This window comes from Vanessa atalanta, chromosome 9 (genome assembly GCF_905147765.1).
Source record: "Vanessa atalanta chromosome 9, ilVanAtal1.2, whole genome shotgun sequence".
Classification (NCBI taxonomy): Eukaryota; Metazoa; Arthropoda; class Insecta; order Lepidoptera; family Nymphalidae; genus Vanessa; species Vanessa atalanta.
The window spans coordinates 3277065-3305064 of record NC_061879.1 but is presented as its reverse complement, the minus strand read 5'-3'; the positions used below and the strand labels follow the sequence as shown (position 1 = coordinate 3305064).

Below are 28000 nucleotides of genomic sequence, written 5' to 3'. Positions count from 1 at the left end.
TCAAATTAGTTGCTAGAGGTATAAAATCAATAAGTACTGAATAGCACCTCTGAAATCAACTGAAAATAATCTTTCAAACTATTTAAAAAACGTCTTAAATTTATATAATAAATATATAATATAATAAGTAATCTTGTATATTTATACATTTCTTAATGCTTTTGGTACCCATGTGTGAGAAAGTTTAATGACTTCATATAAGGTTTGATTTTATTTTATTTTATCTGTGCAGTACTTTGTCCAACTGCAGCACAATCTGCACTTGCAATATTTTTTGTGTGCTCAATAAACTGCCGATACGTTTTAGTCGCATATTATTTAATTTAAAAATTAAAAATGTTTAATTATGATTTCGACAAAAATATAAACCTCATCGTAGTGACATAAAATTATTTTACTTGAATAAATATAAGTGTTTCGTGCTACTTTCTATCTAACTGTAATTATGGGAAAACAAGTGTAAATTATTTTTTACTCAAGTGACAGTTATCTGATATCGACAATTAAAACAATTTTATCGGAATTAAGATCACCGATGTTATCAACGTAAATTCACACGTACGTTACTGCTACTGTCAAACAATGCCATGTATGCTCCAGATCATCTTAGAAGGAAGGAAGTTCGAGATGCTATGTACCGTAGTAATTCTAGTCTTGACTTGATATATGCTGACCACTCCACAGGGAATGGTTTGCGACGCGAGTATGGTAGTCACGGGTCAATTGACGTGATTGGGGGTACTAGCGAACGGCTCCCTGCAATGGTACATAATTACAGCGGCTTAAACGCACCTGAAAAGCCATCTGGACTAAGCCGTTTGACTGATCGATTTTCCGAAGTATTAGCTAGCGATCATGCGGACGGCCCAACGCCAAGAGCCAGTGTTAGCCCCAAACCACGCCTCAAATTTAATAAATTATGGGGTGGTACTACTCCAGTTATAGCTCGATCAGATGGTGATGGAATAATAACATCTGTATCTGATGTAAACAAAAGAAAACAATTTGCACATTATGACTGTCAATCCCTCATGGCCAACTTGAGTTATGCCGCTGAAATTAGAGGTGCCCTGTTGAGCAGACGTCGTAATACAACAACTGGAGCATCAGCTGCATCCTTACTTGCTACACGTGGGTTACCCCCAGGGGATGATGCTATTCCAGACACTGGTGACGGTCGATCAAATGAATTACTGGAAAGTTGTCCATTTTTCAGGAATGAATTAGGCGGTAAGGAATACTTTACAATTTTTTAATAACATGATTTAATTCATTTTAATAGTAACCTATTTCCAAGAAACTACACAAGACTTACACATTATTTCCTTATACTATGACTGTTTTTCTATAAATAATTACAATGTGAACAAATCACAAGGCTTATATTTAAAACAGAAAAAAATGCTTTATTTAAAAATTTGTATTGTAAGAAAAAAAAAGTATTGTATCTATATATTTCCTATGGTCTTATTATTTGTGTAAAACTTCAAATGGTGTCATTACACAATTATGTTTGATTTAATGAGGATATCAATTATGCTGAGAAAAAAACATACATACATAAGAGACAAAGAAGTTTAATGTTCATCAAAATGGCCAGTTATTATAAAAAAAAAAAATTAATACCATAAAAATCCATAACAATATTAGAATCAAGAAACAATTCTTTCATAAAAATGTGTGAATGTTATGATTACTTTTTACACTTATGATATTAGTATTCTGTGAGAATTAGGTGTCTCAATGTGAGTTTATTGTTCTGGTCTATTGTTTAGCAAAAATATGTGGACAACTTTATTTATTACCGACTATTAAAATAAATGAATTCGTTTTTTTTTTTATTTACTATTAAATATTATGAATGATGTATAAGTACATTGTTTTTAATATAACAAGCCGTTTATATTCCACCTCCAAACAGCACTAAAATCTTATCATAATAATATCATATATGTTAAAGTACCACTTACTATGGGCTGTGGTCACCATTTCCCATCAGGTGGCCATTTACCTGTCCACTTAAATATTTGACAAAAAAGGCAATTTCATTCTAATATACCTGATAGATTACATTTTTTTGCATGACTAGTTCTTTGTTCATTTACTATACATGTAAATTTATTATAAACTAACAGTATTCACAATTGTACAGTAACACATAAAACATTAGTACATACATACAATTTATGCTTTTTATGTATTCTGATAATTGACATTAATTTAATAAGTATCGTTAACATCAAGATAACTCGTATCTCAATTGCTATTATGTCTGAAATTTATAAGTCATCATATGTGTTAGATTCATGACATAAATAAGATAACTAATAGTAATCCAAGTATGATTTGCTTAACTTTGCTGCATATGTAAGTATGTTGCAATCGAGCATTAAAGAATATAGTACAAAACATGCTTATACTTGTAGAAAATAGGGTATCATTTAATTTAACCGAGATGGCCCAGTGGTTAGAACGCGTGCATCTTAACCGATGATTTCGGGTTCAAACCCAGGCAGGCACCACTGAAATTTCATGTGCTTAATTTGTGTTTATAATTCATCTTGTGCTCGGCGGTGAAGGAAAACATCGTGAGGAAACCTGTAAATGTGTCTAATTTCAACGAAATTCAGCCACATGTGTATTCTGCCAACCCGCATTGGATCAGCGTGGTGGAATATGCTCCAAACCTTCTCCTCAAAGGGAGAGGAGGCCTTTATTCCAGCAGTGGGACATTTACGGGCTGCTTATGTTTATGTATGTTAATTTAATCAGCCATCAAATCTGAAACAGCTTTATGACATTGTTCTTAGTTAATTAATTGTACAGGCAGTATATTTTAATAAAGAATATTAATTCATTTGGTAACCAAAGTATCATGTATCAAGTATTGATTGAAAATAGGACACTGCCAGGTCAGATTAAAAAATCTTTATTCAAGTAGGCTTTTACAATCATTTTTACAGGATCAAATTGTCATTTTACAGAATTATATTAAATGTAAGTCGGCCACCAGTCAGCAATGTATAGTCTAAGAATAACTGGCAAGAAACTCACTATTTACTCTTTTCCACCATATCAAACACAAAGTTAGAATACCTCTTCCATACTATTTTAAGATCATCTTACAGTAAACACAATGTACATCGCAGTCGGCGGCAAGATCAGAGCTGGCATTGTTTTCAAAGATACTTTATATTAAGTACAGCATACACATTAACAAAACACTATCATACATAAAAGTAATATGTTAACAAATGTTTAGATATACTATTATAGTTAATAAAAGAAATCATTTATGACACATTCTTATAAAACTTTCATTTTCATTACATAGTTTTGCATTAAGTATGCATGCTTAGAGTCAATAACTCTCCTATTTGTATGGTCGATAACATTGAATCAGTCATGCATTAGGAATGCATTTTCATAAAACAATAATTTATTAATATTAATAGTAACAATGAAACTTACTTTATTTGAGATGATTTTAATTTATTTTCAATTATTAACATCATGGTAATAACTTTAAAACAATTATGTATGTTAAAAGTTATTTCTTCATTCAGCATAATTTTATAATAAAGAAACTCTAAGACCACAACCATGTTTAAACTTGTTTGTGACTCATGCAATAGGAATGTACTAAGGATTAGCAAATGAAGCCTGTTTTGATGTTTTTGAAAACATTTAGGATGCAAGGATGTTATCATTGCACAAAAAAGTTGCCAACACTCTTTAAATGTAAAAAGAATGTTGATTCATTATATGTATTTCAAATGAGTTTGTTTTTTAGGTGAAGAAGAACGTTGCGTATCACTTTGTACGCGTACAGCTCGGGGCGCCATTCCTGGCCAGTTTGGAGGATGGCACCGTCCCAGGACAGCTTATGGTTTTTCAGTTCTGGAATTCCCACCTGGACAAACTCATTGGCGGCACGGGTGCCCTTTTATACGATCAAGTTCCCCGTTACCCATCGAAAGTCAAGATCTCGGCGCATTGTACTATAGGAATTATTTTTACACGCAACGTAAATATTTTTTTTTTAATTATACTTTATTTAAAATAGGTACGGTGACTGGCACTTGATAGAAGCTGGTCGCCCATATGTGTTGATACTGTATGAAATATTATACAATGATATATTAGGAAATAACATTTCCTTACACCATCCTTATGAACCAACAATTTTTATTTTTTTTTGTCTCAACTCCCATGTGCTTGACCAAGTATTGCTGTTTGGCGGTATTGATAAATATTAAAAGCACAGTAAAATTCATACATTTAATCACAAATTGGATATTTGTACTGATATTATTATTTCAGCTCACCAAAATTGGTTTGGTATGGATGAGAATTTAGGACCCGTGGCGATTTCTATTAAGAAGGAACGTGTTGAATTAAGGCGTGGTGGTGTTGATGCATCCGCGCCAGCTTCGCAGCTAGCTTGGCAGTATCGACTCATCATCCGAACTTCGGAACTACTTCCTTTACGCGGTTCTATACTCGAAGATGCCTTGCCTACCGTCAAGCCGAGTAACAACAGTGCCACATATAACACCAAAGAAGTGCTAGAGTACGTCGCGCCGGAGTTGCAGCTGGGTTGTTTAAGGTAAATAATAAATTGTGATCTGTTAAATTCATAAGGCTTCAATCCCGAATCGGGCCACTACCAAGTTAATTTTTTTTTTTTTTTGAGAAATCAAACATCTCGAGTCTAGACTCTTCTGCCATGTCATATTTATCGTCTAGTCAGGGGAGGATCAGTGAATATACACATACTTTAGAACTACTCTATCCGCCGTAATCGGATTTTCATCACCATCATAATCATTATCATCACTATCAATCAAAATATTATTAATTTGTGACATAAAAGAATTTATTTATAATATAATTATGTTTTCAGACTAGGAATTACTAATGGAGGTGCGGAAAATCAACTATTGCGGCTTGACGAGCAACGTGTAACGAGGCACTACAAAGTTGGGGTGATGTATTGCAAGAGTGGTCAGTCGACCGAGGAGGAAATGTACAATAACCAAGAAGCCGGACCAGCTTTTGTAGACTTTTTACAAATGTTGGGACAGACTGTCAGATTAAAAGACTTCGATAAGTACAAAGCTGGTCTCGACAATCGGACAGATTCCACCGGATTATTTTCTGTTTACACAACCTATCAAGGTTGTGAAATAATGTTTCACGTTTCAACAATGCTTCCGTACACACCGAACAACAGGCAGCAGTTGTTGAGGAAACGTCACATCGGTAATGATATTGTGACAATTGTCTTCCAAGAACCGGGTGCGGCGCCTTTCACGCCCAGGAACATACGCTCCCAGTTCCAACACGTTTTTGTGGTTGTGAGAGTCATAGATCCATGTACAGAGAACACACACTACAGTATCGCTGTAAGTCGTGCTAAAGAAGTGCCTTTATTTGGACCCCCGATTAAGGATGGTGCGGTTTATCCGAAAGGGGAAGCCTTCACGGATTTACTTTTAAGTAAGGTAAGGAATCATTTTTTATTCTTAGTATATACAAATTAATAAAATTAAAGTGTGAAAATCAAAAGATTCCAAAATAAGTGTCTTTCTTAAGGTTATGGCTATTAATAAGTTAAGAAAACCAAACCAGACACTATTTTGATATTTGTGTGACTGACTGTTAGTCTGAAACAGACAGACATAAATGAAAATTACTTTAATACATTTAAAAATTACAAACGAAAATATTTAGTTTAATTTAGTGCCTATATTAAAGTACTCGAAATGTTTAATTATTATAACTTATTAATAAATTTTCTCAAAATCGATTCAGTCTATTCAGAGGTTTAACAGCAAACAACACCAAAAAGGGTAAAAAAATGTTATTGTTTGACACATATTTATACCTAAAAGAAACAGTTTTCAGGATTTTTCGAAATCTAACCATAGAGCACAAGTAGTAAATAATGAAAATTAAACAAATACTTTTTGATATTTTAGGTTATTAATGGTGAAAATGCTGCCATTCAATCGCCCAAGTTTAGTACGATGGCTACACGCACACGGCAAGAGTACCTTAAAGATTTAGCTAAGAATTACGTTACTGCTACAACTACGGAGACTGGACAGAAATTTTGTAAGTTAACCTTGATTTATCATTAATTGTCATTTACTGTACTAAGTTCAAAATTCCGTTAACAGCTTCGACAACGTTTAAAACGCCATTTTTGATCCAAAGTGAATATCATAGACAATTCAAGCTCTCGACCAATGATATCGCGTCAATTGGATGTCAAATTTTGTTTATTTAACTATATTCCTCTCGTGGTTGGAATAGACTATACGACACCAAGAAGAATAATTATAAATACAATCTTAGTACATGAAAATATGGTGCTTTCTCGTTATTAATCCTATTTTGATAGAACAATATTAATTTGTCCATATTGGTTTACTATTAATTAGTATATATTTCAGCTATATTCTCTTCATTGTTGATGAAGAGCGGAAATAATTCCAGCAACAATGCCATCGTGCCTCGCGTCGACGACTGCACTAATGACGTTTTAGTTGGAGGAGCATTGTGTTTTCACGTGAGTAAAGTTTTTTAAACGGATGAAAAATGTTAAATACATATTGATAATAACTAAATATAGTCTAGAATATAAAACTGCAAAATCTGTTTGATTATGCTAATCTTAGAACTTATCAGACTGATAATAAATCTTTTTGCCTTAAATAGTTTTAGTATTGTGAAAAGTTTAACTTCAAGTTTTAGAGTAATGTTCAACGCCGGTAAATCAGCGAGACGACACTAGTATAATATAGTTCAATTTATATAACTTGTATTTTAAATGAATATGTATAAAAATATTCCAAATATATAGGTCATAAATAATATAATTCATAATTTTAATTTGATGGTATTAAGTTATGAATGAGTTTATGTATTTAAATTTGGTGCGGTTTCAGGTGCAAGTTCAGGACGAGGGAGCCGGTGGAACCGTGGTGGATTGTATCATGGGAATCTCTGCAGATACAATAGTAATCGTCGAAGAGAGCTCGAGGCAGATCGTGCTCGTTCTACCAACGAATACTCTACTTGGTCTGTGCCTCGTTGAAACATATTAGTATTTGTACAATTTTATTTGCTACCGTTTTTATTAAACTTTTCAATTTATAACACAAGCGATATACAGAAAAAGATAAATATTTCGACGCCATCGCTCGCAGGCTGGGTGGTGAGCGGGCTGTGGGTGCGCGTGTACTACCACCGCGGGGAGAGCGTGCGCGTGAGCGCGGCCGACGCGCTGCTGCGCCGCCTCGCCGCCGTGGCGCCGCCGCACGCGCACGCGCTCTCCGAGCTCACGCTGGACCGCGGGGCCGCCGCGCAACTAGGTGACGCTGCGAACCGTATGTTGTAGTCGCTCTAGGGGCCTGATATAGGTCGGAAGGTTGGAAGTTGCAAGTGTGTACTCTTCCGTGCCTCGGAAAGCACGTACGGCAGATGGTCCTGAGCATGACCTCATACCGGTCATGTCGGATAAGTAGACTACACCTCTGACGTGCACGACCTGCACCGGCTGGTAGTAGGCTGGTCTCCTTTGAGACGACATTGTTATTGTAACATTACACAGTGGAAACAAAATGATCGATGATCGCTAATGTGGTTCGCGCGCAGGGTTCCACGTGCAGGCGGACGGGCTGGTGACGGCGGTGGAGGGCGGCGGCGCGGCGGCGCGCGCGGGCGTGCGGCGCGGCGCGCGGCTGCTCGAGGTGTGCCGCGCCGCCGTCGTGGCGCTCACGCACGACCACCTCGTCGACCTGCTCAAGACCTCCGACCCCGTCACCGTGAGTGTGCTGCAGTAACATTTATTTTGATTATGAATTCGAGATGCGAAAACGTTAAATTATATACATATGTTGCGATAAGCGTTCATACCTTTTTATGATAATTTGCAATATTACATTATATACTTAGAAGGAATTTGTAAAATATTTGTATTCGACTGGTAGAAGTTAATATTAGCTCTACCTTCATTGGTATAGTTCTCAGTAGCATCTCGGATTATATAACTTGTGAACTATAATATTTATATAAAGTAGTCGGCTAGTCTCTCGGGGCCGAAATCAGTGAAGAGAACATAATTACATAGACGGGTACACGTCGGCAGGTGCGGCTGACGTTCGCGGCGGGCGCGCGCTGCGAGTGCCAGAGCGCGGGCGAGGCGTGGGCGCAGCAGCCCGCGCGCCGCCGCCAGTCGCCGCCGCGCTCCGACACCTCCGGATACGGGACCGGTAATTCACTACTTCTTCGTATGTAACATGGATATGTAGTTTATATTACTGAGGTATTATTTTATGGATTTTATAATAAAATTACTTTTTGCGTTATTTTTGTCTTATTGTATATATCTGTATACAGCCGAACCTGCGGTTTATCCGCGTGAAATGTATAAAATTTTACCTATAACTGTCAACGCCTATCTGTTATCCCGCAAGGGGTGAATTAAAAAAAGTAGCCCGCTTCATTAAACGAGATTCAAACTTTCTCCACGCGAAATTTCATCGAAATCAGTTCAGTAGCTTAGAAGTAAAGAGATAACGGGCAGACTTACTTTCGTAAATGTATAAAATTTCTTTCGTAAATGTATAAAATTTCTTTTATAAATGTGTAAAATTAATATAAATTTGATTATCCTGAGGATTTACTAAACAGTATTGACTTTCATAGGTGGGTCTGGTCGCAGCACGACGTCGGGCGGCAACGCGGAGGTGCGGCGCCGCTCGCACGAGGACGCGTCCCCGCGACACTCGCGCCGCCCGCGCTCGCTCGCGCACTCGTCGCTCACGGTGAGTGAAATATATGTTTGAGTGATAATTTTTCTAAATTTTTACGCTTTCAATGAATTCAGTTAATTTTCTAGTTTATTTAAATATGGAAATCTAGGAAAATTAACATATTTAGTTATTTTATAAAACTGCAGTTTGCGTTTTATTTAAAATGAAGTGTTCATTTTTAATACGAAATATATTTCGTGCAGGAAGAACTGATGCGATTAATGGACGCTGAACTTGGCGAAACTCGTAGCGGTAGCGGCGGTGGTGGCGCCGGTAGCGGTGGTAGCGGAGGTAGTGGGGGCAACGCGCCGCTGCCACTGCCTGACGCGTCCGCGCTTGACTGGGCCACGCTTGTACATACTGCCACGCGGGCTATGTTACAGGTGCGTTTTAAAAACATAAAACTATATGCTGTAGTATGAGAATATTAATAGCATATTGTTAATATGACCGATTTAATAGTTACAACAAATATCATATGTTATCAAAGAAACTTTTGAATGAATTATTCCATTTATTTCGACATAGATTTGTGAAGAGCATCAATATCCGTCCATTGACAATGCCGAACCGAATTCTGAAACTGCAACCGAGGTCGGCCTCGACACGTGGTCAGAGATAGCCGTAAGTCAAACGTCGACTTAGACATTTTTCATAAAATTTTTATTTTAAGTTTTGAACTGAAATCTCATTTAAAACCTGATTGTCCTCGGTCTTAAAAAAAGAATAATATATTTGGTGATGAATTGACTACTACTGAAAGTGACCACATACAAATAACAAAGATTCCTTCAAAATAGTTAATAAAAGAAAAATCAATCTCGTCCTTCCTTCTCGTAATTCCTTTTTTTAATCTAATACTTTATCGAAACGTTTTGGCACAGAGTACCGACGCAGACGAGACCGCAGGAGCGGGCGCGGGTGGCGGCGCGAGTGCGGGCGTGGCGGGCAGCGGGGCGAGCGGCGCGGGGAGCGGCTGCGCGTGCGGGCTGGCGCAGCGCGTGGCGGCGCTGGAGGCCGACGCCGTCTCGGCGCAGCGACACCGACACCATCTGGAGGAGGAGGTCAGGCGACCTTCCATTTTTAGCAAAATATTATATTATTGCTAACAAATTCTAAGCATATTAAGACTTTTCGACGCTCAATTTTTCTAGGCTACCTCAATGGGAGACTTCCGAACTTTTCAGGGTGTGAAAATTTCCATGTATGCTATCATTGTGTATTTATTTTCACGTGAGCGCATAATTTCAAAACTGGTCAATGGCGACAGTCCCTAAAAGAAACCCGTGTGTGTGCAGGTGCGTCGGCTGCGGCGCCACAACGCGCGCCTGCGCGAGGAGTCTGCGCGCGCCGTGTGGCAGCTGCGCCACTTCACGCACTGGCTCAAGCGCACCGTCGACAAGCAGTGACGCCCGCGCACTCGCCACTGTAAGGACTGAATGCCATTACCCGCACACACACATACTATTCATCTATTCCTATATATTATTTCATTTTAGAAGAAAATAAACATTTAAATTAATAATAATGTGGAATTAAATACAAACAAATTATTAATACAATAATAAAAAAATAGTTTGAATAAAAATTTGGTCATATCACATGGGTATACAAATCAATTAATTATTCGTGCAGTGGTTTTTCTCTCTGAAATCTTAGCAAATGTTATTAATGCTTCTGGTTTTAGGAGGTTGGTACATATCTGCAATTCACGGTCCAATTAACAATCATATAAAGTATATACAATATTAAACAGATTAGTCGGGTTTCTGCTAATCTGTTTAAAGTAAATGGATTAAGATTAATTATAAAATGACCCACAAATAACATTTTTAAAGATAATGTACTTAAGATAAAGAATCGTAAAGATAAAATGATTGGTTTATCTGATATTTAACGAAATAATAAGATTAATAGATCTATTGATTGCGTTCCCATATAGATTAAACACAATACAAAATTATATTTGAATGTATGTTAAAAACTGAAAACTAAATTATTTTCCAAACATTCTATAAAAAGGTCACGAGTTTTATGAGTAAGTTGTTAATAATAAAAATAATCAGGTAGTCGTTTGAGACCAATTATATTGAATATTTTTTATCCGAATCTCTCATTAGTAATCCACACACACTCCTAACAAGGTGCGGTGTGCAGATGATTTCTATATTTTGGTACTATACAAACATTGGTAACCTCTTTCGATCGGAAATAGCTGCATTTATTTTGCATTGTCATCGAAAAAACTACTTAATAAATATGTCCTTGGTGTGAAATAATAAAAAAAAAAAATTATAAATAATGGCAATAATAATTACTAATAGTCACGGAAATCAATGCTGAATAGTTCCAACTCTTGTTCGAAAGCAGTAAGAAAGTAATTATATATTGATGATTACTTATCAGTTACATAATATAATTCTATTATTATTAATTCCCATGTATAGATAAATTAATATATTTAATATATATGGTTCAAAGTATCAAATTATCGAATAAGGCTCGTATAAGTACTTGTAAAGCTATTCTGAAGCTACAACTGTGTAAGTCATCTCGGTCAGGCGGTGAAGATAAACTTAAAATAGGCCTGTGTCTGACACATGGAGAAAATTCTGCCACATGCGTATCTACCAACTCTGGTTGGAATTATATGGCTTGGATTACCTTAATATAAAAAATCGTAATGTAATTTTGTAGTGCTTTTTCAATGAGAATATTGTGAACGTAATTTAATTCAAGATAATAGGTATTTTAACTGTTTATAATCTTAAATATATATCAATGTAAATGCGTAAATAACTCTGTATGTCTGTCTGTTGCTCTTTGACGGCTACACCACTGAATCAAATTTGATGAAATTCAGTATGGGGCGAGCCTTAACTCCAAGAAAGGACATAGGCTAATTTTTAATGCCTCACTCCTGACGACCAACCGCTAAAATGCGAGCGATATATATTTAAAACGCTTTCTTATTTCTGGCTACTGATAATATGATAAACTTAATTTCAGGTAACATCAGAATGACAAGACGCGTGCAACGACTCAGCGAGGTACTCTTGCGTACTTGAATAGTATTTAATAAATTACATAATTTCCAAAGAGTAACTACGTGTGAAATATAAATATTTAACTCAGCGCTGTATCTTATGAATTTTGTGCCTTTTAAGCTTCTAGTGAAGCTATTGTTTTGGCGTAACGGTAATTTTTCTTAATTATTAAGTACATGCCACTGTTTTTCCACGTTAAATATTCAAATAATATAATGTTGCTGTTTCGACGATAATAATGTGTCTATAGGCGCGTTGTTATGTTAAGCGCCCGATAGTCTGATATGCCGTATGTTGTAAGATTATTTATTTATTACTGTTTTAAGTATTAAATATGCAAAATCAACGACTTTGTTATTCTAAAAATAACCGATTATACAACAAAAAAAAAATTGTTACGTGTAATTATCTCTGAAATAAATTAAACTACAATCTGTAGATCATACAACAATATGAGAATGTTAAATAAATAATTCATTAACAATTTATATGATTATACTTCCTTACATTATTATAAAACTGTTACTATTAAGTAATTAAGTATGTAGCGTTAATTTTTAATATTTAATTAATATTTAAAACAGACTTGAACCCTGCCAAATATTATAACCGTAAGATGTATCATCACATTAGCACAAATACTTAATTTTACTGCTAAATCACTAAAATACATATACTCCGTTTCAATGGCAGGAGGAGTGAACATAAACCAACCTTAGATTTATATATTCGATGCGTTTGCTTATAGTTCTTCTTTATTATACATTAGATATAATTCTTAATTTATATTTCTTTATTATAATACAACACTATTGCTTTTAACAACTTGTATCCGTGGTAAATTAACTTCCAAAATTCCGATGATAACTTTGCTGCCATAGAATATTTTAGATTAATATCTTTTTTCATATACATATAGGTACGCGAAAAGAAAAACGTACCACCTGATAATAAGTGAGTATCGCAGCAAATATACATAAGTGCTGTAAGAAATATCAAACATTTTTTAAAGCGCCACCTACCTCGAGAGCTAAGTTGTTATATCCCTTGTCCCTGCAGTTACATCGGCTTACTCACCCTTGCAACCAGAACACATGTGTTAAGAATGTTTGCTTAGTGGTAGAATATCTGATGAGTGGATGGTACCAACAAAAGATGGCTCGTGCGAACCCTTACATCAAATCACATCAATTCAAGGTCGAAATTGTTTATCTACTCCTGCCATTGGAATAGACTAAAAGTACCCATTGAAACATAATAAAATAATTATTGCTACTTAGGAATTTTTAAACCGTATTAACTAGCACGATCTCTTATAATATCGTTATGTTAATATTTTATTTTATTAATAACTATTTAATTTTTATTTTTTTTTGTAAATATAATTGAATCTCTTAGTTAAATTATATGAACGTAAAAAGGAAGCTTTATTAGTATAAGTCATTTTAAATGTAGCGTTAATTTTAGTGAAGCAATTATTCATATTTTCTTAAGCTTAACAATATGTCAATCAACGAAATAATAACACAATTACTTGTTCTATAATGTTCTACGTCGTATATGATTATTTTTGTTACCTTCGATGTATGTTGAAAACACTAACAGCTTGACGTGGCATTTAATAATAAGTCAGCTTGAACTCGATTACTACAGCTTATTAATAAGAAGGATTTAAAAGAAAATGTTCTTTTCTTTATTTAATTAATTAAAGGAATTGTCGGAATTTGTATCAGGCCTCTTTTAAAGAATTATGTCTCAGTAACTGAAACGCTGATCAAAAATGAAACGTTGGAAGCTCGTTGGTCGCTTATTATGTCTTCAGCTGCTTTCGACGAATGACAATTAAGATTAAAAATCAAATTAAATTAAACTGACTTTGATTAACGTTTTAGGAACTGCAGATTTATTTCTCAAATGATTAATAAAGTATTCAATGATGTTATTTTATAAAATAATTTATTAAATAACCGAAATATATCCGATTTTCTATAAAACAATATATGTATATTCGCAATAATAATGCATAAAGTTTGGATTAGTTTATATATTTTTTAAATAATTATTACAAAAAAAAACATTAAAATTTACGATCTTCAAGTTTTATATTTGATGTTTTTTTGTATTTTGTATAAAACAAGACAGTTTGTATTTTTAACGTTCTAAAAACAGTAACCATCAATCCGATTTGATAAAACTTTTTTTTTTTTTTGTTATTTATTAGTACGTTTTTTAATAAAGGTTACCCAGTGCGACAAACTATATCTAAACTATTGTTACATGTCCGACTGCTGAGAGAATGTGATTCTAATCTTATGACAGATTTGTGATGGAATAACTTATAACTTTGGAGTGGCGAGAAGTTGCGATAATAATATTACTGTCAAATTAAATTATATAATTTTGTGCTAATTTTAAATAAAAAAGTATTCTATTTGAACAGTTCTGTGCTATTACAAGTTTATGTCAATTGCTTATGTTATCCGTTGTCAGATGTAACTGTTAAACGTCTCGGGTCTCAGCGACCGGTATTTACACTTTGTATTGTTTGCATAATCCAAATTCAAGGCGAGTGAAATCGCAGTGCAGCTAATAATCTATGAATAAATTTTTATTGTTGTAAACAACCCGTATAAAACATAAGAAACTTATTACCTTTCATTTGTTAATTAATACAGTTTTAATCTAGGTCTTAAATTCTGATAAATTATTATTATTTTATCTTTAATGCTCAATTTTTTTTTTAATTTTTAGCAATACTAAGAATGAACACATTTTTGCATTGTTACACTTTTGTATTATAATAAAACATTTTTTCCCGTATTGGCATAGTGTTATAAATACTCATAGTGAGTGAACTCATTTGTGGCAATCAAAATTCAAACAGCCGACTAGATGTCGAAAACTAGGGTTGTCACAACAAAAAAAAATCGTATTTTCTAATTTTGAAAAATCATTCCACGTTTTGTTTTACTATCTCAAGTAAATAAAGCACAGGTATATATATTTATACATTTTTATTTATGTCTTAATATAACAAGCATCGTTCAGATGTGCAATCAACAATCTTATGACTTGTAATTAACAACTCGAGGTCGTCATCCCTAAGTGACAAAAGTCACTCCACTTTAAAATATTGAAATAAAACTAGTTTTTAACGGATTTAATCGCGTATATTAATTATTTTAACATCCCGACGTTTCGAGCACTTTGCAGTGTTCGTGGTCACGGGCAGACTAAGGTGACATTTGTCTGTTTGAATTAAAAAGAAATATTATTTACAACTACCGCCAACGATTTCTTAATTGGTATCTTGAGTAGCGTTCCGGTTGCACGCAGAAGGCACTAACTGTATCTTTAGGTCTTGCAGTCTGGTGGATTTGGGATTTTAAATTTTTAATAAGTGGATCCCAAGTGTTAGAAAGTCTCCAACCATCTTCTCTATTGAAGTTCGGATGTTTTTGAATTTCAATAGCCTCGCGTATCATTCTAGGAATGAATCTGTGTTCTCTAGCGAGGATCTGTGGTTTATCAAATCGAATAAAATGGTTAGGTTTATCCAGAGCATGTTCACAGACTGCAGACTTTGAAGAACGCCTATTTTTGACATCTCCTATATGTTCTTTGACCCTAGTACCGATACTTCTCTTTGTTTGGCCTATGTAAGATAAACCACACTCACATTCGAGTTTAATTTAGTGTGATGAGTATAGCTCGTGCTTGTAAGATATGGTGGTGTGCGTGAGACGTTAAAATACGAATTTCAAAGTGGAGGGGCGCGCCTTCGTTTGTGAACAGATCTGTAAGGCTGTCGTTTATCTGTTAATCGTATTCGTTGACTCATTATAAGTATTTATTAACATTATGCTTCCGTTGATTGTCGACACATATAATTATTTATTATATTATAGTAGAAAAAAAAATGGCCTTATACGTAGTTTTAAGATTTCAATTTGTGTAAATTGCCACTCGTGTATGTCAATTCAATTATTGTACTAATATCAATTGCTATTGTACCCACCTTTCGTAGATATAGAAAAGAAATTAATCGAAAACGTTGTTTAAGAATTAGTAATTTTACAACCAAAGCGTTACTGTTTACCGCCATAGATTTGAACTTTTTTTTTTCATTGTCACCTAATATTTCGATCTATTTAAGGTAGTATATAACATATGTTTATATTTTATACGATTATTTTAGGACATTCCAGTTTATTAAAGTATATACCAAAGAATCGTGTTATTTTTATAACCTTTCCTAACCAATTTGTACTGATAAAATCTTGCCCTAATAGCTTCGACGCGCAGCAAAAATTTTAAAGTTATAATTGGAACATAGCTCTATTTTCATAGTTATTTATGGAAGTTAGTACTAGTAGGATAGTTATTTTTGGAAGTTTTAACGTTTAGGAGGTCAATGGGAGGATTATCTTTTTATCACATCTATCAAGTTTTATCTGTTTATTGCTTTATTTACAGATGATAAAAACGACTAATAAAATGAGCTTAACTAACAAAAACTCACTGATGCATACAATCAATACCATTATTACCAAAATGAAAATAATATACCTGTAAATTAACAGCATCTAGAGCTCCAAGTCCCTTAAAACGGTCTTAATTGATAATAAGGTTGTACAGTTTGATATATATGTTATGACCCCTTTTTTATCCCGCTGGAAATACGCGTTACGCGTTTACCCCACGTGGAAGTGAGGTGGTGGCGGTATGTGGGACTCGCCGGTGATGAGTGCGCCCCAGTACACCGGAATACCCATTGAAAATACCAGCGGTATTCTTTTCGTCTCTTCGGCAAACATTGCGGGCGCCATCGCTTTCGCGTGCTTTCGCGTGAATCTGAATTGTGCCAGGGGGTATATATATTGTCAGGTCAATATAACCGGCACAATTCAGAGGGTCCTAATATGTCACGCGAATATCAGGATATGTCTTGTCTCTTGTGTTCGACGGGTACTAATCCCAAGTATAATTATTGTTACTGATATAATCCCTTTATGATCCTTACTGTGCGAAGAAAACTTAAACTCCGAAATATATTTTATCAATAAATAAACAACGAATGTTAACATTATAATATGTCAACATTTTTCGGATATTTTACAAATATATAAAGATTATACCTATCGTACTATAAAGGAAAATAAAAGTAAAAACTAAAACAATTGTATGGTACTTGGCTCATTCGCAAAAAGTACTTTGAACGTATAAAAACATCATTAATATTTTTTTAGAAATGGAGTACATAGATAATTGTGCTATTATTTCAGTCATCTTCAAATACTTCAGAATTAATTAGGCCGTTGATTTTGATGTCAATGTATGCATATAATGTACATGAATTTGAAGAAAAACCTGAAGAAAGAATGATAGAGAATTCTTTATAATATACGCCTAGAAACTGAAGCTTTAAATATTATATTGAGCAAATGTGAAAACACGCCTCGTTATATTTTTTATTTCTTAATATGTACCTACTTTTGTTAAAAAATGTGGAATGTGTACCATGGCCAAATTTTCCTGATAGAGATTTGACGCACGTAATCTTAAAAAAGTTTAGATGACTCAGAAATTAGCAGAAGAAATTACAATAAATATTAAGGAAATTTTAATAGTAACAATTTCAAAAGTGATAATATACTTTGGTCCTAGTATAGTACAAGACGTTTTATACCAAAGCTAAGAAATATGAATGTATATTTTTTATTTTACTGTTTTAAGCCACAGATTCCTGTTTTTCGTTGCCTTTCATTAAATATAATTTAAAAAATAAGTTAAATGTTCAAATAGAATTCTCCAATATAATTCATACAAATTTCAAATGGGTATATCTAATAGATTTTACGTCAAAAGTTGTTCCATTAAATTTAAATGTTTTAAATGTTTCTGACTTCCTAAATAATCAATCATAACCAAAAATCGAAATAATCTGGATCAAAAGCCTCTAAAGAAACGTTAACTAGAATAAGAGTATATAAAAAGATATGGTTTAGCATTTAATCAAAAGGATTACGATAAAGAGGAATATAAAACCAAGCGTTTTATTATGAAATAAACAGATTAATGTTAGTAAGTTAACAAAATGCGAGTGCTCATTTTATTGGCTGTTATCGGTGCCGCTTTGGGTATGTTAATTTTATTTTATTAATAATGTGTATTATTATTATGACTTGATTTCTTGGTACTGTCTATTGACACTATTACAGTCCCCCGGCTTAGACCTTAGTCTAACAAGATACAATTTGGTTTAGACATAGACAATTTTAATTCTTATAATTATGAATAGTCCATTTGATGGACTGGATCTATGGATGGACAGTTTCAAGAAAATTTCTAAGCCTTGGCAAAGATATTACTTTGGCAGTCCCGTTCTCGGAATTTGTATAAAATTAGATATTAAAAATAAAAAAACATAAAACAAATAACGATCGAGTCAGATTTTTTGTGATCTTATTCCTCTCTATTAGTTTAGTTAGGCTATTTTATTAGTTGTAAAGCTAAATTTGGTACGCTCTGAAATTGTTCACGGGGCAAGTAGCCCGCACTACCAAATAGACACACAATAGAATATATTTCCTTTATATATTACCTATTATATGTAAATAATAATTCTAAATATTTTTTTAGCGGTACCAAAGAATGCCAACCGCATTGTGGGTGGCTCGCCCACCACTATTGAGGAGTACCCGTTCATGGCTAATATGCAGTTCGGATTGATTGGAGTTTTCCATACTTCAGCTTGTGGTGGTTCACTAATAACATCAACAACAGTGCTTTCAGCAGCTCACTGTTACTAGTATGTTTTTATCTCTTTGAGGAAAAAATTTACTTATCCTGATAATATCATAAATGCGCATGTTTAATTCTTTATGTGTCTTGATGTTTGTTACTCAAAAACGTCTGGATGGATTCTACTTAACACGTAAGCCCCACACACATGGGTGATACCAAGGCGGAGGCTAGTTTAACATATAAGTAAGATACACTGCGTCACCGTTTCGTTCAGCAGTGGGATATAAGCAGTGGCGTAGCTATCGAAGGGCCAGGTGGTGCAGTGCACCAGGGTCCCGGAGCTTAAGGGGTCCCTCTGACCTAAACTTTGAAAAGAGCGGGTGAACCAACTCGCCAGCTCCTTAAGCTAGAAAACTTCGACCCTGGTCACAAGTTTTTTTTCCTATCTACAACTTTGAAGGCCAATACAAGTTAAAGAGAGGATGGAATGAGGAGGTGAGGGCCTCATTGTTTTCCTATGCACCGGGTCCCTTGCACACCTAGCTTTGCCACTGTAAAGTCGCGAAACGGTTAACAGAAATTCCTTCGAGGAAATTTTACGGTATCTTTCATATTAAGACCTTAAGCACTTGTATGGTGATGGGAAATGTTCTATTCATTACCAAAGAGGATTGGCGTCATGGTTGCTGGCCCCTGTCTCGCATCAATAAACGTAATTAGAGCAAGCGAATGACGGTTTATATTCTGATTTCATTGATTTATTTTATTTCTTTATGATATTAATAAATTAAATCAGTCGCTTCTACAAATATGATATTAACCTAACAGTATTTAAAACGAAATATCGATCTCCACCAAATAAAAATAAAAACACATGGTAAATATCCCGTTTTAAATACTCTTAGCAATAAAAATAAACATGTTAATTTAAAATCTTAACATGGGTAATGTATCATACCTTTTTTCTGTATTTTCTCACAGAGAGACAATATGGTGTAATGGTTGCAAAATTAGTCACATGGATTTTTACAAAGACAGTTGTTTTACCTAAATTTGCACAAGCACAACCGATGTTCATCTGTTAATTTTTTATATTAATTACACTACAAACTACAAAACAATTACAAACTTGTTTAATTTATTTATCCTAATATTTCTTTTCATAGTGGTGATAGTCCTGCTCAATGGGTCGTACGTTTGGGATCGACAAACTCCTCTTCTGGCGGAACCGTACATGAGGTGTCTCGCATAATCCTTCATGAGAACTATATCCACCGGTTATTAGTCAATGATGTTGCGCTTATCAGACTCCGTGTTGCGGCCACTTTATCCTCAGCAATTGGTCTTGCTCGCCTTGCTGGAACAACCTACCAACTGCCCGATGATACCCGCGTCTACGCCGCTGGATGGGGCCACATTAGGGTATTTATTTAATTTTTACTTAACTAACATGTCTTTTCTGTGGTATTTATCTTATAAACACCGTGGTCGAGTAGTGTGTACACGGGTTTTCATGGGTACGCCACGATGTAAAAAAAGTACATTAATTTTCTATGTTGTCTTGGGTCTGAGTGTTTGTTGTACCGTCGTTACTTATGATTTTCCATAACACAAGTGCTTTAGCTACTTACATTGGGATCAGAGTAATGTATGTGATGTTATCTAATATTTATTATTTATTTATAAAATATAGATAATGTATTAATTATGATATACCAAATCCTAAAGTGGTATTTATCAATCCCGACGTATTTATCAATCCCGTGATATTTATTCCTCATGTTGGAGTAAAAAATATTATAAATAATTTATTAATTTAACTAGCGTCCCGCCCGGCTTCGCACGGGTGCAACGCTATCAGCTTTATTAACTAAATATACTATAGTGCTTATTCAGTCAGTTCAGGACCATATTGATCTATAATAAATGCACAATGTATTGAAGGTACTTAATTGGATAAGGATTAATGATGTACGCGTACTTTTCTGTACACAATTTTAAGGTGTACATTATTCTGATCTATCTCTTAGGGTTCAGTGCAATGTAAGCGCAAAAAATTTGTTGATATATATCTCTAAAATTGACATTGTTTCTCTACTATATTATGCATTTATTATACATGCGTTTAAAGATCTAAGCATACATATGGACAGATAGACAGCGGGAAGCGACTTTGTTTTATACTATATAGTGACAAATGGAAGTTTTTAAATCAAACTTGAACGACTGAACAAATTCTAATGACTTTGTTTAAAAAAAAGAAGTAGATTTTTCTGGATAACGGAATCTGATACTGTTTCTATAAAATAAAAATTATTCCAGGTCGGAGGCCCATCATCATCACAATTGCTGCATGTTGACGTTAATATCATCAACCACCGGTTGTGTACAGTACGTTATGCCCATCTCAAGACCCAGCCCGGTTTCGAGAACTGGCCCGATGTAACTCCCGAGATGTTGTGCGTTGGTATTCTTGATGTAGGAGGCAAGGATGCGTGCCAAGGAGACTCTGGTGGTCCAGTTATCCACGACAAAGATATTGTTGTAGGCATCACTTCCTGGGGATACCGTTGTGCTGATCCATTCTACCCTGGAGTTAACGCTCGTGTGTCATCCTACACAAACTGGATCGTTAATAATACGATCGCATAATTAAGCTCATACAATTTATATTTAATATAACAAACTCAATTCTATAGATGTATGAATGACAAAAATAAATCATCTCGTCGAATTGTAATATTTTTTTTTTTTTTAATTTTTAAGAATTTCATAACCTATGATAGGTTTTGTTTTAATTTCATTTCATTGTAAACTGCAAGTCACTCATCTAAGTTTGGCGCCAAAACGATGAAACTAAAATATTTTAATTAAATTTTTAATGTCAAATAGTATACAGACATTAGTTAAGTTAGAAATGTAGTCTGTCGATAACAATTTACTTTAATTTTGTTTACGCTTTTCGTTTTTTTTTTCTTGTACTCTAACCGGCCAGTAACTTTTTTCGCTCTCTAATTATTATTTTTAAATTGTAACTATTATGTAATTTCCAATCAAGAATCCTCTTTATTTTTCTGCACATCCACGGCTGGAGATCTTTAAAATAAGACCATTACCGAATTTATATGTGCAGCTATTGTCTCATATTATCACGGGGACAAAAAATGTCGTACGTTATTAATATGTAAGTTATTCCCTACTATTTCAAAACAAAATCATTTAATATTTAGTAAAAAGGGTATTGCTGGACAAAAAAAACATTGAAAAATTAAACAGAAAATATAAAATACTAAACAAATATTATAAAATGTATAGATAACTTGATTATTGGGTATACTTTATTTAGTATAAAAAAAATCAAGACCAGTTAAGAATAGATAAAAAAGCAAAAAAAATAATAATTATCACTTCTTCATTTAATAAAAAAATTAACTTTTATTTGACTTTGACTTGGATTCTCTTTTAATGCCAAATAATTCCTTAGTATTTAAAAAAAATTTGTAGCACTAACGTAGTCGTAGATGTAGTCACGGCCATGGACCATGGCAATACCATAGGTAAACTTGAGCAACAATAAAAATATTGCTAAATAGTTATCGGAGAAGTAAAGGCATATTAAGGATATAATTAGAGCCGAATTCAATCTTAGTGCCACCCCATTATCGAAATTTTGCATAAAGTGGTACTCGATACACAAGTTTTAAATAAATAATAAATAAAAAAAACTAGACTCATTCACAGCAGAGAAATCAATTTACATTCTTTAAATAATTCATCTTTGGGAGATAAGAAAAACATTTTGATAGCGCTAAGATTATATTTCCTCATTCTCTAATTTTGTTCAAAAATCTCAATTGTTCAATATATTTCTTATTTATAACTTTTCAGTTACTTGTAATACAACACAGCAATGTATAAATTATATTAAAGTGCTGAATCTGCAATAATTTTTTAATTTAATTTTCAAAACGCTTTTTTTTTTAATAATTATTATATATAGGAATATATTGAATATTTTTTTAAAAACGATTGAACTGTCTGTAATACCAATTATCAGTTGATAATGTTAATTTTCTGTTGTCCGTATAGTTTGTAACCACAGATTATAAATTATAACAACTTTATTACTGTTGTTTTATTCTGACAAATGCTGCCAAAGTGTCAACTGTTCGTGATTCGTGATCATAACATCCAAATTATTATACTATTATAATAATTATTATATTCATTTCTAAGCTTAACTAAAAGAACTAAAGTTTTTATTAATATTGCTAAAATGATTGAAGAAGAAAATAAAACAATTTGGTGTGGTAATTTAGCTGAGCAAGTCACTGAGGAGATTCTTTACGAACTCTTCTTACAGGTTTGTATATCAAATACGATGTTGTCTTTTTCGAAATCTTCAAATTTCTAATGTTTGTTATTTCTTACAGGCAGGTCCGCTAGAAAAAGTAAAAATGCCTCGAGATAGAGACGGACGCCATAGATCTTTCGCTTTTATTACGTATTGTCATGAAGTATCAGTGCCTTATGCTATAAGCTTATTTAGAGGAACAGCTCTTTTTCATAGAACATTGACATTACAAGTTAGAGGTAGAATGACACTCCTTCCACCACCAATACGATATTACGGACCTGATACCTCGATGGATCTCATTGGACAAGGAAATGTTGTTAAACAATTTTCCGATATGACTGATAGACTTAAAGAGGAAAATCCGAATCCAGTTCATCAACCCACACAGAGACAAAACACAAATGAAAAGCTTGTTATGGCAAGCTTACAGGGCAATTGGTCTCACCGACACCACCCTTATAGGTCAAAAGATAAGATGCATAATCGTGATGATTATAGGCATCGAGATGATATTTATAAAGGTCAGAGTAACTCTAACAACTGGAGATCTCGACGAGATACTCGATCCAGAAGAAGAAAATGAGACTTCAATAAAACTAGGCTTTTATCCAGATGACAATTTATATATGAAAATATTACTATATATTCACATGTGGTGGCATTTATTGTTAGCATAAAAACTTTTTAAATACATATTAACTCAAGTTTTATTATCTATTTCTTTCTGATTTCAAAATATCTAATTATATGTATATTTTTTTTTAATGTATATATAGATTAGGTGGTAGGTGGCTACTACTGTCCAAAGATATTAGAGCTGTAGGAAATATTAAACATTCCTTACAGAATGTGCCACTAACTTTGGAAATTAGGCATGTGTCCTATATATTGAAACTAATCTAAAATCGAAGGTCATTAGAATATCAAATGTCATTCATTTGATGTTGATGGGTAACCATTTCCACCATATCTAAAAAAACTGTGCATATCATTCTGGTACGTCAATGCATTTAAAGTATGATGACATTAAATGCATGAAACATTTGTTGTCTCTCTTTAACTTTACAGCAACCCGTCTTAGAGAAAAAGATGAAGCGAATGTGAAACTATTTTCGATATGACATTTGTTAAACAAAGACAGGGCAACATCTGAAATTAGATATCAACATAGATACTTAACCCAAATCTGTTTTACAATCTACATCACAAAATTCGGATAACGGCTCTGCCTATTGGAAACTAAGATGACTTTACCATAATTGGATGGTGGATAGTGGGCTTGCTCAAAGCCCAACCATCAAATATATAAGAATGATGACAGTTTTACTAAGAACCAGACTATAATTAAATAACATTCATATGACATTTTCATTTGTCTAAAGTTATATATTGTAAGGAAAACTTAAGTAAATAGATACTTTTTAACATCAATACTTTATTGAAAATTCATTCATTTTCCTTATAAGCTAATATGACTAGTTTAGATGACCTACAAGCATGTAGTGAAAAGAATAAAGACACTAAAGAAACTAACATTGTTTTCTGTAGCAAAAACATTTTTGTCATAATAATTGGAGCAGATGGGGGTGACCTAACCTACAAGTATAGCAGTATGAGGCAGTTAAAGCCCTGAAGTTCCACAAACTTGACGTTTCGCAGTTTCACAATACTATAGACCATGAAACCATATTATTATTTAAGGTGGTAGTTAGTTGCATATTTTATTTATTAAAGTTAACAAACTCATCTATCCATACCCTGTCCATGTAGTCATTCTTTCATTGCAAGCAAAAATCAGGAGATAAGATAGATAGACATTAGGGTATTTTAAAAAAACTTGTATATTATGGCAATTATTTTATTAAAAAATTAATTTTCCACCAGGGCTACAGTAATTTCATTAGCGAATCCTTTGAACTCTTTCTGAAAATAAAATAACATTTTATGAGATACATGTTTTGTAATCATTGGAATAAATATTAAATAAGTTCTATTTTTTGGCGACTATTATAATTGTTAACTTAAATTACATAAATTAAAGTATATTACAAATTACAATATAAAGTTATACAATTATACTTATTTCTTCTTTTTTTATAAATTTAGTGATGAAGACACTTAATATAATATCTATAGGTCTATGTAAAACTTTTCTATTTTATAAAGTACTAAAAACTTTCCAGAAGTAACTATATTTCTGCGTTGTAAATAATTGTATTTATTTTTAAAAACACTTGTGTAGTTTTTAAAAATGGCGCTCAAACAAACCGGTCAGTAAACTATTTTTTAATTTATTTTTTAGAATAATACCTATCGTTATCATCCGCTTTAAATTGTTATGGTACAAAACCTATCTTCATAATCTAAGTTTACAATTCGGTACCATATAAACTTTTTTTAAATAGTATACCAGCTACATTTCAATTCTTATTCAAAAATCGAATAGAATACTTATTCTAGAAACGTCCTAAACTACATTGGCAAAAATGAATACTTTTTTATATCTAATATAAATATATTTTTTTTTTCTACATAGATCTTAATAAAAATAATCAAAGGACTCACAATTTTATTCTTATACTTGTATATAACATAACCAAGTATTTCATATATGAAAACAATGGATACCGCATACAGTGCTAGAGATATAATTTTCTCATCCATATCAAGGATATCAGATGGAAGAATTTTGTAAATCAAATATGTACATAAGGGTCCTCGTAGCGACAAAAACATAATAAGATATGTTAATTCCACTAGAAAGTAAAGTTTTGTTTGCCCATAGCCGGAATCGCGAAGCAACCTGTAATCTCTACCTTATTATTTTTCTGACAAAATTAATATAATAACTACTCTAAAAAAAAAAAAGGTTCAATAACGGTTTTTTTTATTTTAGTAGGTATTAAACGAATCGGAGGCGGCATTATGAAGTCTACCTCTCTTACCAAAGGTACCTAGATACTTGAATTTATCGGATAATTGCAAAGTTTAATATTATCAAATTGACAGAGGTAATGGTTCAGAAATTAACAGAACACTGATTTTATATATTTAAAATTAGACATGTGCATAAGCGATCGTGTATCTTTCCCTAAATGCGTTTCATGTATATACATCATACATCAACAATTTGCACGAGATCTTTTTTTAACTTTACCTAAAAAGTTTCTATTATATTCATAGAATATATATTTTACCGAGTGTAATTTTCATACATATGCATATGAAGCAACTTTGTAGTATTGCCATATTAACAGCTTAATAATAAATAAAAAAAAAACAGTTGTGGAAACCGTATAAATAGGGTGTAATTGTGATCTTTTATGGGTGTGAATCTGCGTTTGCGATTTTTATGGATGCCTGCGTGTCGACGTCATTAGAACTTGAACATTGAAATTATTTATTCGTTTGGCTCTGTATATGTTTCCTCTTCTCCATAAAAATTAAAAAATAAACTTAGAAATAATATGCAAGTATGAATTTGTTATTGGAATAATAAGTAACACAATACTAAGAGTAAATTCGGCTGAATTTGCAGAATATATTTTTTAATAGGTATTTATTAAAGATTAATTACGTAATTCATACGCGCAAATTGCAAATCCTTTTAGTTACCCCTCAGTCGCCCAATAATTTATTGTAGGACGAGACGTTGTTCTGAATACGTCTGTATGAGACGAAAGTGTGCACTTTCGGGGCTGTGAGGTGTTCCGCAGTCCACACTTAGTATGTGCCACTTATCATTTTTTTTTTAATGTAACTAAGTGTAACTGAATACCGGAGATACCATGGGTACGCAACCAATGTCTCCGGTATTCTTAGTACTCAAAGACAAGATTGGACAAATATGTTTCAATAACAACTCCATATTCACCTACATTATTCGTCTTTAATATATATTTATTTTAATTTATCTGTCAAGATCCACATTTAGCATACGACACAAAAAAATAATCTTAAAAACTATTAAATAAAAAACGAACATATACCATCTAGTTTGAAGAAAAGGGTTTGTGATTTCCATAAGTGCAAGAGTACAAGCGAAGGTGCATCCAGAGTAGGTTTTGTTCATGTAAATACCTACAGCTATCAGCGCACTTACATGGTGCCAAAGTATGACGTAGCTATTACTCCAATATATAATGCACCATATTAAATCGAAAGCGAAGTAGCCCCAGGACCATAACATTAAAGCATAATTCGCCGGTGTTATTTTTGCTACAAATTAAAAAGAAAATTTTAATGAAATGCCGGATCTGTAACTACAAATAGATTCGATATTATCTATCATTATTATGTTGTTATCATATCACCGTAAGTAAATTACTGACTATTAAATAATTAGAGAGGTTTATTGATAAAAATAATTCAAGGCTTACCATTGAGTCTACATCGGTCGATATTGGTCACTCCACATTGCCACAGACCAGCAACTGTTGCGACACTACCATGCAGCAACGTAACTACCCTCGAATGCCATTCTGGGCTGTGGTCTGGCGCTTTTTCCGTGCACCATATATATGTCCAACCCCAAAAGATGAAAGAACATAGCTTCAGCAACGATGGGGTTGAGAGTTCATTTTGTAACGCCATGCAGTTATTTGTAAGAAAAATATGGGTTGTATTTATTCATATTGTTAAATTAGGTGCCATTGTATATATTTTTTGTTATATTTGTTAAAAGTGTTGTCAAAATAATGGCAATGTCACTTTATGTTTTTTTTTTTACAAAATAATTAAGTAGGTTTCACTCTGCACGTTTTGTAGTTTTATGTAATATTTTTATTACAATAATTTATTATGATTATACAAAGTAAAGTAACAGCCTGGAAATGTCCCACTGCTGGGTTATCTCCTTAGATGTTTTTGAGATTATTCCACCACGCTGCTTCAATGCAGTTAGTGGATGCACATGTGGTATATTAACTTCCGTTAGGTGCAGATTTTTTCCGATGTTTATCTTCACCACCGACCATTAGATGAATTATAAGCACAGATGATTATGTCTGATTTTTAATTTTGAA

At 33.4% G+C, this 28000-nt stretch overlaps 4 protein-coding genes across 4 annotated transcripts; 3 read left to right on the top strand and 1 right to left on the bottom strand.

Moving 5' to 3' along the window:
- The first annotated feature begins 261 nt into the window (after positions 1 to 261).
- On the top strand, positions 262 to 13833 carry LOC125066621 (signal-induced proliferation-associated 1-like protein 2). Its single transcript, XM_047674765.1, has 16 exons — positions 262 to 1230; positions 3794 to 4027; positions 4324 to 4609; positions 4907 to 5507; positions 5985 to 6120; positions 6462 to 6577; positions 6957 to 7089; positions 7218 to 7382; positions 7666 to 7835; positions 8159 to 8282; positions 8719 to 8837; positions 9029 to 9208; positions 9354 to 9449; positions 9710 to 9889; positions 10124 to 10253; positions 11835 to 13833. Exons 1-15 carry the CDS (start codon positions 588 to 590, stop codon positions 10232 to 10234), a joined length of 3294 nt encoding a protein of 1097 aa, XP_047530721.1. The 5' UTR covers positions 262 to 587; the 3' UTR covers positions 10235 to 10253; positions 11835 to 13833.
- A 4079-nt stretch (positions 13834 to 17912) lies between these two features.
- Positions 17913 to 21271, top strand: LOC125066624 (trypsin, alkaline C-like). The gene is made up of 4 exons (XM_047674769.1): positions 17913 to 18012; positions 18515 to 18683; positions 19786 to 20041; positions 20942 to 21271. Exons 1-4 carry the CDS (start codon positions 17970 to 17972, stop codon positions 21269 to 21271), a joined length of 798 nt encoding a protein of 265 aa, XP_047530725.1. The 5' UTR covers positions 17913 to 17969.
- Positions 21272 to 22773: 1502 nt separating this feature from the next.
- Positions 22774 to 24020, top strand: LOC125066626 (RNA-binding protein 7). Its single transcript, XM_047674772.1, has 2 exons — positions 22774 to 22982; positions 23053 to 24020. Exons 1-2 carry the CDS (start codon positions 22896 to 22898, stop codon positions 23557 to 23559), a joined length of 594 nt encoding a protein of 197 aa, XP_047530728.1. The 5' UTR covers positions 22774 to 22895; the 3' UTR covers positions 23560 to 24020.
- Positions 24021 to 24818: 798 nt separating this feature from the next.
- Positions 24819 to 27625, bottom strand: LOC125066625 (TLC domain-containing protein 5-like). Its single transcript, XM_047674771.1, has 4 exons — positions 27356 to 27625; positions 26966 to 27194; positions 25542 to 25779; positions 24819 to 24899 (listed from the first exon to the last, which is right to left on the bottom strand). Exons 1-4 carry the CDS (start codon positions 27567 to 27569, stop codon positions 24846 to 24848), a joined length of 735 nt encoding a protein of 244 aa, XP_047530727.1. The 5' UTR covers positions 27570 to 27625; the 3' UTR covers positions 24819 to 24845.
- Between the last annotated feature and the right edge of the window lie 375 nt (positions 27626 to 28000).